The sequence below is a fragment of the Oncorhynchus mykiss genome, chromosome 8 (assembly GCF_013265735.2).
Source record: "Oncorhynchus mykiss isolate Arlee chromosome 8, USDA_OmykA_1.1, whole genome shotgun sequence".
In the NCBI taxonomy this organism is placed as follows: domain Eukaryota; kingdom Metazoa; phylum Chordata; class Actinopteri; order Salmoniformes; family Salmonidae; genus Oncorhynchus; species Oncorhynchus mykiss.
Window position 1 is genome coordinate 51,938,843 of NC_048572.1, and position 12,336 is coordinate 51,951,178.

The 12,336-nt window shown below is 46.1% G+C and overlaps 1 protein-coding gene across 3 annotated transcripts in view; it reads right to left on the reverse strand.

Moving 5' to 3' along the window:
- LOC110530931 overlaps window positions 1-12,336 on the reverse strand; it is a 60,023-nt gene that overhangs the window by 21,957 nt on the left and 25,730 nt on the right. For 2 of the 3 annotated variants that reach the window (XM_036985607.1, XM_036985606.1), the window contains exons 33-43: window positions 11,831-11,914; window positions 11,436-11,573; window positions 7,755-7,880; window positions 7,561-7,653; window positions 7,179-7,402; window positions 6,630-6,832; window positions 6,157-6,405; window positions 5,640-5,869; window positions 5,171-5,335; window positions 4,872-4,961; window positions 1,369-1,719 (exon numbers count right to left, since the gene is read on the reverse strand). In XM_036985607.1, coding sequence (XP_036841502.1) covers window positions 1,369-1,719; window positions 4,872-4,961; window positions 5,171-5,335; window positions 5,640-5,869; window positions 6,157-6,405; window positions 6,630-6,832; window positions 7,179-7,402; window positions 7,561-7,653; window positions 7,755-7,880; window positions 11,436-11,573; window positions 11,831-11,914 — 1,953 coding nt within the window. The remainder of the gene's footprint in view (window positions 1-1,368; window positions 1,720-4,871; window positions 4,962-5,170; window positions 5,336-5,639; window positions 5,870-6,156; window positions 6,406-6,629; window positions 6,833-7,178; window positions 7,403-7,560; window positions 7,654-7,754; window positions 7,881-11,435; window positions 11,574-11,830; window positions 11,915-12,336) is intronic. The other variant, XM_021614227.2, reaches the window with a different exon arrangement.

Sequence of the window (12,336 nt, forward strand, 5' to 3'; positions counted from 1 at the left end):
CCCCTCTATCTTCACTCTCACTCCCCCTCTATCTTCACTCTCACTCCCCCTCTCCCTTCACTTTCACTCCCCCTCTATCTTCACTCTCACTCCCCCTCTATCTTCACTCTCACTCCCCCTCTATCTTCACTTTCACTCCCCCTCTATCTTCACTCTCACTCCCCTCTATCTTCACTTTCACTTCCCCTCTATCTTCACTCTCACTCCCCCTCTCCCTTCACTTTCACTCCTCCTTTCTCTCCCCATCCCTCGACGGTAAACAAAGCGAAGCCCTCTGTCCAGCTGCATCCACAAAGCTCTGTCAATCACACACACACACACACACACTGCTCACAATTAGAGACAAGGAGCTCCCGCTGCTAGTACAAACACCACGGGGCACTGATCCAGACAGAACACATATGGTCTCGCAAACCATCCTATGGGCTACGTCCCAAATGACAACCTATTCAGGACACTATTGTTAACCAGTATTCCCTCTGTAGTGCACAACTTTTGACCCTGTTAGGGTGCCATTTGGGGTGCACCCTTGGTGTTCTATCACAGCGACACCCAGTTAAAAATCAGCCCCGAGGTTTGCCTTTGATGAAGACTCCTTCTGAAGTTCTTCAAAGGAGACGGGTGTGTTGATAATATATAGGCAACCCCCTATTATCATCAAAACCATCTCTTAGCTGGGGTTCCAGCTAGCACAATCAAAGTAGTCATAACTCAGATATCAGGCTGTACCACAGTGGTGATTAATAGCTTAGACAATGTTATTGTAGGGCGTGGTTGAAACCGTGATATTTGCGGTAGACAGAGCGAAAGGCTTTGTTGATGCAGCAGGGTTGGCGTCAATTCCATTGAAATTCCAGTCAATTCCGGAAGCGCACTGAGATTCCAATTCCAATTCTCTTCAATTGGGGAAATGTGGAATTGGAATTTGGTTTACTTACTGAATTGATTGGAATTCAAATGGAATTGAACCCGACTCTGCAGTAGGTAGCCGAGTGGTTAAGAACGTCGAGCCAGTAAACGAATGGTTGCTGGTTCAAATACCAGAGCCGGCAAAGTGGAAGAAATCCGCTGTTCTGTTCTTGTAATGTAGTTAACCCCCAATTTCAACTGCTCCTGGCGTATGTTGATTAAGGCAGCCCCCCGCACCTCTCTGATTCAGAGGGGTTGGGTTAAATGCGGAAGACACATTTTGGATGAATGCATTCCGTTGTGCAACTGACTAGGTTTACCATTTCCCCAAAAGCTGGCCAAGGCAGAAACATGCAGGCACTCACAATGGAACTTAGCCCAGCACTAACACATCAGATTCCACTGATCGGTAAGCGGAATCAGAATTGTTTGTGCTCTCCTGGCCAGTGTGTTCTTTACCTGTAGTTCTGGGCAGTAGTGGGTCACATTGACGACCCAGTTAGCCTTATTCTCCCCCGAATCAGCCCTGATCCGGCACTGCCCCAGCTCCAGCTCCACCCCTACCCCAGGGCGTTCACCAGTCGAGATACCCAGGACCAGGGCACTGCGAGGGGGGAGGCCCAGGGCATGGAGCCCCGCCAGGGAGTGACGGATGGAGCTCCTGAGGCTGAGCTGGGGGAGGCAGGAGGATAAGGCCAGGCTGGCGGCCCCCCTCTCCTCTCCCCCGGTGTGGAGGTGTGTGTCCAGGCGCGTGGTGCAGCCGGAGCGGACCAAGGAGCCGTTCACTGAGAAGTACGGAGGGAGGAGAGTCTGTGGAGGGGAAACCAAAAGTCAGCAACAACAACCAATATATCAAATCAAATCAAAGTTTATTTGTCATGTGCGCCGAATAGAACAGGTTTCACCTTACAGTGAAATGCTTACTTACAGGCTCTAACCAACAGTGCAAAAAGGTATTAAGTGAACAATAGGTAAGTCAAGAAATAAAAACAACAGTAAAAAGACAGTGAAAAATAACAGTAGCGAGGCTATAAAAGTAGTGCGGCTATATACAGGCACCGGTTAGTCAGACTGATTGAGGTAGTATGTACATGTAGATATGGTTAAAGTGACTATGCGTATATGATAAACAGAGAGTAGCAGCAGTGTAAAAGAGGGGTCGGGGAGGGGGCACACAATGCAAATAGTCCATGTAGCCATTTGATTACCTGTTCAGGAGTCTTATGGCTTGGGGGTAAAAACTGTTGAGAAGCCTTTTTGTCCTAGACTTGGCACTCCGGTACCGCTTGCCATGCGGTAGTAGAGAGAACAGTCTATGACTGTGGTGAGTATTTGACAATTTTTAGGGCCTTCCTGTGAAACCGCCTGGTGTAGAGGTCCTGGATGGCAGGAAGCTTAGCCTCAGTGATGTACTGGGCCGTACGCACAACCCTCTGTTGTGCCTTGCGGTTCGAGGCAGAGCAATTGCCGTACCAGGCAGTGATGCAACCATGCTCTCGATGTTGCAGCTGTAGAACCTTTTGAGGATCTGAGGACCCATACCGAATCTTTTTAGTTTCCTGAGGGGAAATAGGCTTTGTCGTGCCCTCTTCACGACTGTCTTCTTGTGTTAGGACCAATCTAGTTTGTTGGTGATGTGGACACCAAGGAACTTGAAGCTCTCAACCTGCTCCACTACAGCCCCATCGATGAGAATGGGGGTGTGCTCGGTCCTCCTTTTCCTGTAGTCCACAATCATCTCCTTAGTCTTGGTTACGTTGAGGGATAAGTTGTTATTCTGGCACCACCCGGCCAGGTCTCTGACCTCCTCCCTATAGGCTGTCTCGTCGTTGTCGGTGATCAGGCCTACCACTGTTGTGTCGTCTGCAAACTTAATGATGGTGTTGGAGTTGTGCCTGGCCATGCAGTCGTGGGTGAACAGGGAGTACAGGAGGGGACTGAGCACACAGCCCTAGGGGGCTCCAGTGTTGAGGATGAGCGTGGCAGATGTGTTGCTACCTATCCTCACCACCTGGGGGCGGCCCGTCAGGAAGTCCAGGATCCAATTGCAGAGGGAAGTGTTTAGTCCCAGGATCCTTAGTTTAGTGATGAGCTTTGAGGGTACTATGGTGTTGAACGCTGAGCTGTAGTCAATGAATAGCATTCTCACGTAGGTGTTCCTTTTGTCCAGGTGGGAAAGGGCAGTGTGGAGTGCAATAGAGATTGCATCATCTGTGGATCTGTTGGGGCGGTATGCAATTGGAGTGGGTCTTGGGTTTCTGGGATAATGGTGTTGATGTGAGCCATTACCAGCCTTTCAAAGCACTTCATGGCTAAATAAGACAGTCAATAGCATACAGGCTGTCTAATTTTGTGTGAGTTTTTTGTGCTGAAATCAAATAATTATAAAAGATACATATGAGCTGACACATCATCAACAACATCCCACACCTGTATATAGCCTCGTTATTGTTATCTTATTGTGTTACTTTTGATTAGATTTTTACTTTAGTTTATTCAGTAAGTATTTTCTTAACTATTTCTTGAACTGCATTGTTGGTTAAGGGCTTGTAAGTAAGCATTTCACAGTTTGGTCTACCTACACCTGCTGTATTCGGGCGCATGTGACAAATAAAATGTGATTTGATTTGATTGGACCTGGGTTCTAAATGTGAGACAGCATTAACCCATGTGTCAGCGATATGCCATGCTGTAAAGGAATGCGGAGGCTCATCTTTCTGGTGAAGATTCCTCACTTCCTGCTTCCTGTTGCTGGGAAACATGTTTGAGGTCACTTGTAAAAATCAATTTGGTTGATTGATTTCCTGTTCCCGCCATGTTTCCACCGCTCTACTCATAGAAATAGAATGACATTGATTAGAATGGGTATGCCCGTTCTAGTAATTTTATTTCTATGTCTCTACCTTAAGTAGGTTACAGCGCTGACGGACAACCAGGGTCCATGTCCTTCTGTGTTCCCCTCTATGTAGACTAGTCCAGTGGGTCAGCATGGAACACGTATCACTCTCCAGCTCCACCTGTGCCTGAGTGGGCCCCGCAAACACGCTCAGGGTGGCGTCCTCTGGTATCCCAGCATGCTTTAGGGTGGCAAGGTCATGTTGGAGGACGGCCCTGAGGGCGGCGTTTGGGGATTGGCCGAGGGGCTCCCAAGTTGCCGTGACGTCCAGGTTGGCCGAGTGGGCGTCCAAGGAAACCCGGGCGTTCCCGGAGAGGGAGGCGCGTCGGAGCTGGGCTGACCCGTGCAGGTCAACACTTTCTGGGATGGAGGAGGCAGAGAGAGTGGCCCATTGGTGGTGGAGGGTCCAGCCCAGCTCAGCCTGTCTTTCTCTCATTAGCAAGGATAACAGGCAGTGGAGAGAATCCTGGTTGTTTTCAAGATCCACAGTACCCCTGAGGCCGTCTTTCACAGCGCTTCCTATTATGGTCATAGATGTCCTGCTTGGTGCTAGTGCCCCTTCCCCTTCAGTGATCCGCACCCAGGCCACCCGCACCTCTCCCCCGCACTGTGTCGACACCACCAGGCTGGATCTGACCGAGTCACACACCCCGCTCACTTCCACCCAGAGGTAACACCACCGCTCTGCCCTAACACGACCTCTAACCTCGGCCTTGTGTGTGACATGAGGAGTCCCATACTCAACCAGGCCGTGCCATGCATAGAGCCCTGCCGCCTCCTGCCTCAGCTCCCCACTAAGGTCCACCCTCCAGGGGCCAACCACCGACCCGAATCCCAGGCCCCATCGCTTAGGCCCAGGCCGGAGCAGAAGCCTGAGGCTAGAGTGGGAGGGTAGCCCCAGGGAGAGCTGCAGTAGCCGGGAGGAGTGGGTGAGGTTAGCCCTGAGCTCGGCCTGACCCATGGGGCTGTAGCAGCCTTTGGCCTGTGCGGTGATGCTAGGGTAGGCTAACGCTAGGCCGTAGCAGAGCCTGCTGCTGTGTGGTCTCTCGGAGCGAAAGGCGCGTACCTCCACAGGTCGACCGGCGACGCTTCCGGAGCACTGGGCCGAGAGGCGGTCATTAGCGGCACCGTTGGTGGCGTACCCCGTGCAGCTCATCTGTGAAAACAGAGACCCCCCGTCGACACAGTTTGTTTATTAAAGGGGGAGCAGTGGGAGAAGATGGAGGAATTTAACACAGACAGTATGGCACATGAGTTGGAGCGCACGGTTCCTATTCTTCTTTGGAGTGAAAACAACTGTGATATCAGAGTCTTGTTGTAAATGTGTTTTTGAGCGATTTTCCAATGTACAAATGTGTTAGTCACCTGCAATGATGTAGGTATCATTCCTTTGAGTTGCCTCAGGTGGTGCAATAGAGACACAGTCAGGTTGGCGGCGGTGTTCCCCTTGCCGGCTTCCACTAGGACGTCCACCTTCTTCTGTTCGTCAACTGCTATGGTCAGCCCTGCACTCAAACGCTCTGTCTCCTCCTACAGTCAGAGGTCATGAAAATAATTTTGCTCAGTAAATATTCAACTGAAAATACTGCAATACATAGAAGTAAAGACTGAATTATGAATGTCTTTCATGGCTTGAAACCTGACAATCAAATTCATTTATATTCTTATATTTATAAAAGCCTTAGCTTGAAGCATCGTTGATACATCTTCTTCGATATCTTGATAGGTTATCTCCAGGAGTATGTCCAAAATCAAGTTCAACGCAGCATTCTTAACAACAATAGAGTAGCGAGAAAGAAGAGAAAGGATGAGGAAGAAGAGGATGAAGCTGCACCTGATAGTGCCCTGTAGCCTGGATGGAGCTAGGCAGGCCTCTTTGGACCAGGGCCTTGCTTTGGTGCTGTACCCTGGTTTGGAGCTCCCATCGTGGTGAGGCCCCGCCAGTCCTGGCCCTCTCAAACTCAGCCTTCAGGCCATGAGCTCCGGTCTGTAGTTCTGCCAGCACTGAGAGCCTCCCCTCCTCCTGGGTCCAGCTCACCTGGGCACTGCTGTTACCTGGTATACCTAAAACATTGGTGACAGACAATGGTACACAATGTATGTGTGCGGATTTCTGTAATTTAACAATACTTGAAAGGGTATGTAAGACTTATGATAAACAGGGCATGTGACACATTATTTTTTACAACAGATTACGGTTTCATATTATCATATTTATTGAGGATATCTAAGGAGACAGAAAGTGTGGAGGAGAAAGGAGCATAGAAGGAGGACATCTGAGGAGAGGGAAGAGGGAATGGGGGAGTAGAGACTCAAAGTAACTATAGTATGTGACAGATGGAGGGGGTCACCTGCAGTGTGGAGCCAGCTGGAGGAGTGAGCGAGCTGTGCGTTGACCCCACCCCTCGGCTGACTGCCCAATCGGCGGCTCACATTCACACACAGAGACTCCTCCCCTGCCCGAGCACACAACCAATCACTGGCCGCGTCAGGCTCTTTCCCCAGCATGCCATCCTCTTCCTCCCAGGTGTCTCCTTGGTCCTGTTGATGACTCAGCTCCACACTGTACACAGCCTTACTCACTGTCACTCTCAGCTGCCCTGCAACACACATGTACACTTCATAGTACTGAATAACACATTTGTGTGTGTGTGTGTGTGTGTGTGTGTGTGTGTGTGTGCGTGCGTGCGTGCGTGTGCGTGTGTTTCACCATTTATACAGCATTAACATGGAAAATACACAAACCTGGGTTCGCCATGGCACTTCTCGAGACAAGACCAGATGAATGAGTCTCAATCACTTCTTAAGTCAAATAGATCCATACCTTCAGTGAGCCAGTCTGACTGCCCCAGGGCTCCTTCCAGACTCAGGGCAGGAGGCAGAGCAGTGAGGCTGGGTAAGGAGTGCCTCAGGCCGCCGTTGACAGCCATCCGGAGCCACGGGGAACCAGGGGAGTGCTCCAATGAGCCAGCCACCTGGGCCTGCAGGACCTCCCCTCCCTGGTCATAGGCACCATGCATGGAGAGTCTGGAAGGAGATAGACAGGGAGAGATGAGAAGGTATGGAGGTACTATGAACGATTACAATTAGGATACAGAGTGAGAACGCATGGGGAGGGATACAGCAAAACTGTGGCTAAGACAGACAGACCTGTCCTAAGTACACACTGTATGTAGCTACTTGATAGACTAGTATTTAAATATTCTTAATTCCATTCCTATACTTAGATTTGTGTGTATTGGGTATATATTGTTAGATATTACTGCACTGGCGGAGCTAGAAGCACAAGCTCCGATGTTACCTGCAGTAACATCTGTTAACCATGTGTATGTGGCCAATAACATTTGATTTGATTTAGTGAGAATGCACTCACCTATCTGAGGACATGTTGGCAGACATGTTGAGGTGCAGCTGCGTGGCTGTAGTAGGTAGTAAAGTCTGGAGCAGGGTCAGATGTAGACTCAGGGCTCTGGTGTCTCTCTGTAGGGAGTGGGAGAGCTGGGCCTCCAGCAGGGCTCTGTCCTTCCCATCAGCCCTCACACAGAGAGAGCTGCTCACTCTGCCGTCCACCATAGAAGTGTATGCAGTGAGCCGGGCCTGGAGAATACAAAAGAGTAAAGTTACTAAACCCATTAGAAACCACGAGATACGCTGACCAAAAAACAAAAAAGCAACATGTTTTTTTTAAATGTTATATTCCTCGTCAGTTAAGGGATTCAATTGTCAACCTTTGAAAAAGCACATTAGCAACCCACCTCCAATGTTTTAAGGATCTTGGATTGGAAGGGATGTGTGAGCGAGGAATACAGACCAATTCTGTCTGATGAGCCATTCAGATGAACAGAAAACTGATGGAGAAAAAAAAACACATTGTTAATGATTGATAAGTGCTGTAATCATAAATAAGCAATATTTTTTATTTAAGTTGTGAATGAATAGTTACTCTTACCTGACACTCCTGCCGGTTGATTCCTACTTTGCCTCTCACTAGGTAATCAAACACACTGTTATTGTTAGGAGTCCAGGACACATCTCCTTCCAGTATGGCCGACGAAGGGAGCTTCAACTGAAATAGCTAAGAAAGTCATGGGTCCATCACAATAGTTTTTTCCTCTCCTTGTCTCCCTTCCTTGGAAAGGTGAAATCAAATTCCCAGTGGACATCCATCCATATTCCCCTATCGTTTTTATCACATCACTGCACACGTGACAAGATGAAGAAGTCTTTTCACACTATTGGGATGAAACTCCACACTTCCTTTCTGGTAATGTCAACACAAACAGTGCATTCGGAAAGTATTCAGACCCCTTCCCCTTTTCCGAATGTTTTTACGTTACAGCCTAATTCTAAAATTAATTCAATAAACAAACATCCTCATCAATCTACACACAATAACCCATAATGACAAAGCGAAAACAGATTTTTAGACACTTTTGCAAATGATTTAAAAATAAAAAAAACAGAAATACCTTATTTATATAAGTATTCAGACCCTTTGCTATGAGACTCAAAATTGAGATCAGGTGCATCCTGTTTCCATTGATCAGCCTTGAGATGTTTCTACAACTTGATTGGAGTCCACCTGTGGTAAATTCAATTGATTGGACATGATTTGGAAAGGCACACACCTGTCTATATAAGGTCCCACAGTTGACAGTGCATGTCAGAGCAAAAACCAAGCCATGAGGTTGACGCAATTGTCCGTTGAGCTCCGAGACAGGATTGTGTTGAGGCACAGATCGGGGGAAGGGTACCAAAACAATTCTGCAGCATTTAACGTCCACTTTTCTGGTAGAGTGGCCAGGCGGTAGCCACTCCTCAGTAAAAGGCACATGACAGCCCGATTGGAGTTTGCCAAGAGGTACCTAAAGGACTCTCAGACCATAAGAAAAAATATTTTCTGGTCTGATGAAACCAAGATTGAACTCATTAGCCTGAATGCCAAATGTCATGTCTGGAGGAAACCTGGCACCATCCCTACGGGGAAACATGGTGGTGGCAGCAGCATCATGCTGTTGGGAAGTTTTTTAGCAGCAGGGACTGGATCGAGGGAAGTCTGAATCGAAGGAAAGATGAACGGTGAATGGAGTAAAGTACAGAGAGGTCATTGATGTAAACTTGCTCCAGAAGGGTGAGGACCTCAGACTGGGGCAAGGTTCACCTTCCAACAGAACAATGACCCAAAGCACACAGCCTAGACAGTGGCTTCGGGACAAGTCTCTGAATGTCCTTTTGTGGCCCAGCCAGAGACCTGAAAAATAGCTGTGCAACGACGCTCCCCATCCAACCTGACAGAGCTTGAGAGGATCTGCAGAGAAGAATGGGAGAAACTCCCTAAATACAGGTGTGTCAAGCTTGTAGCGTCATACCCAAGAAGACTCGAGGCTGTAATCGCTGCCAAAGGTGCTTCAACAAAATACTGAGTAAAGGGTCTGAATAATGTGATATTTGCATTTTTTTTTATACATTTGCAAAAATGTAGTTATAGGGTATTGTGTGTAGATTTAAGAATAAGGCTGTAACGTAACACAACATGTGGAAAAGGTCAAGGGGTCTGAATACTTTCAGAATGCTCTGTATAGGGCTCTATTTTGGGCTGGTGTTAAGGCGGCACTCGTGTCAAAAGACATTCGTTTGCAATTTCGTCATGTGAAAACTGGTGGGGTGGAAATATTTGAGGTGGTCGAACTGCTGCAAAGAAACCACTACTTAAGGACACCAAAAATAAGAAGATTTTTGCTTTGGCCAAGAAACAAGAACAATGGACATTAGAACAGTGGAGATCAGTCCTTTGGTCTAATGAGTTCATATTTTAGATTTTTGGTTCCAACCGCTGTGTCTTCGTGAGACGCAGAGTAGGTGAACGGATGATCTGTGTATGTGTGGTTCCCACTGTGAATCATGGAGGAGGAGGTGCGATGGTGTGGGGCGGCTTTGCTGGTGACACTGTCTGTGATTTATTTAGAATTCAAGGCACACTTTACCAGCATGGCTACCACAGCATTCCGCAGAAATACACCATCCCATCTAGTTTGAGCTTAGTGGGACTATAATTTTTTCTTCAACAGGACAATGACCCAACACACATCCAGGCTGTGTAAGGGCTATTTGACCAAGAAGGAGAGTGATGGAGTGCTGCATCAGATGGCCTGGCCTCCACAATCACCCGACCTCAACCCAATTGAGATGGTTTGGGATGAGTTGGACCACAGGGTGAAGAACAAGCAGGCAACAAGTGCTCAGCATATGTGGGAACTCCTTCAAGACTGTTGGCAAGGCATTCCAGGTGAAGCTGGTTGAGAGAATGCCAAGCGTATGCAAAGCTGTCATCAAGGCAAAGGGTGGCTACTTTGAAGAATCTAAAATCTATTTTGATTTGTTTAACACTTTATTGGTGTGCTATTTCATCGTTTTGATGTCTTCATTTATTATTCTACAATGTAGAACATAGTAAAAATAAAGAAAAACCCTTGAATGAGTAAGTGTGTCCAAACTTTTGACTGGTACTGTATATATATTTTTTTATTTTTTCTTTACAAAACACATATGAGTGATTGGAAATGTATCACAATCTATCTGGAATATTAAACTACCCTCCCCCAATAATAAAAATAGGGTGTGACATAGCCAAGTTGTTGTTGTTGTTGTTTAGCATTTCATTAGAATGATTCATTCTCTTTTTAGGGCTTATCAATAATTACTTTAATCTTGCTTATTGACCATGTTTGGCATGTCCATGCTCAGCCATAATGCAATTTACAGTAGGCCTTGCCCCTATATCAGTGTGAATGCTATTGAAGCCATGCATTTACTCAGAGCATTGTGGACTGCAAATGGGTTCAAGCTAACCTATTTCGCAAAGATAGGTCTACATTTTGTTCTTTCGTTTCTGTAAGCTATTTAACAAACTATAACAGACTAAAATTGGAATTGGAGTTGATTCCACGGCAATACATAAAAAGACAGTTGAAGCAACCACATATCTGGCAATGGAGCACGTTCTGATTGGTCAGTGAGGGGCCAAGCCTGGACACACCCACAACTTCTTTATTCATCTAAACCTAGCCTTTTCACGCCAACAAGTGCGGCAATAATTGTGAAAAATGAAAAATATGTCTGACACACCCCTGAACCTATAACGCAATCGCCTGCGCTTAGATATGACCATTGCGTTAGGTTTGTTAAAATAGAGCCATTAATAACACTGCTCAATGGAACACAGTACCAGTCAAACATTTGGACACACCTACTCATTCAAGGGTTTTTCTTTATTTTTTTTACTATTATCTACATTGTAGAATAATTGTGAAGACATCAAAACTTTGAAATAACACATATGGAATCATGCAGTAACCAAGCTGTCATCAAGGCAAAGGGTGGCTAATTTGAAGAATCTAAAATATATTTTGATTTGTTTAACACTTTTTTGGTTACTACCTGATTCCATATGTGTTATTTCATAGTGTTGATGTCTTCACTATTATTCTACAATATATAAAATAGTAAAAATGAAGAAAACCTCTTGAATGAGTAGGTGTGTCCAAACTTTGACTGGTACTGTATATTATATTATAATTATATATTATACTCTTTATATTATTTAATGTCCCTCTGATAGAATCTGCCTTACCTGGAGTAGGTGGGTGAGGTTGGCTCGAACTTTGACCCTGTGCTGAGGTAAATTTGAGGGGTTCAACTGAATTTGTCCAAGGAACGTCAGCCTGTCCTTCTTCCCGATCCGAACACTCCCTCGCACTTCTCTCTGCGTCTGTAGAGAAATATGGCGGCCATAGGATTTTATAGAGAACTTTTTCACCCACAGGATCTCTATGGGTATAGCAGACATAAAATTGGACTCAAGTACAGTGCTACCAACTCATTCTCCACATGTGCTCTGCTACAAGCCTGTTTTGTTAGACTGAAATTCAATTTAGTCATTTAACGTACCATTGTTTTTATCAAAACAGACTGTACCAGAGGTTTTGTGTTGATGTCATGAAATGTGATGGGTATCAATCACCCTACCTGATTGCTAAACATTGTGACACACACTTCAGAGTCTGGAGGGATGACGTCATAGCTGAACGGGTGGGTCAAGGAGGAACACACCTGCAGAAGATACAAATAGAAGATACCAATAGAAGACAACATCACCGAGAAAGATTGACTAATGACTGTTGTATTAACCTTTCCTATAGCAATTCAGGGCTTGTATTCAAAGAGCGTCTCAGATTAGGGGTGCTGATCCAGAATCCGTTTAGATTTTTAGATCATAATGAGTAAGGGTCGTTCTTGAATTGCGCCGGCATTTTGCCTTGCCTTGCCTTTGCAACCATGAAAAAACACTTTAAAATAGCAAATAGTTACACATCATACATGTTTCTGTTTGTATTGAACTGTTTACCAATGACAATAATCCAAGTTGGTTATACTGCAACACTTTATGTTTATGCAGTTGTTAGGGTTGGCAAATTGGCTTGTCCCAGTAGTAATGTGTAGAGTTACAGTGATATTTTGGGGATTTAGAGATA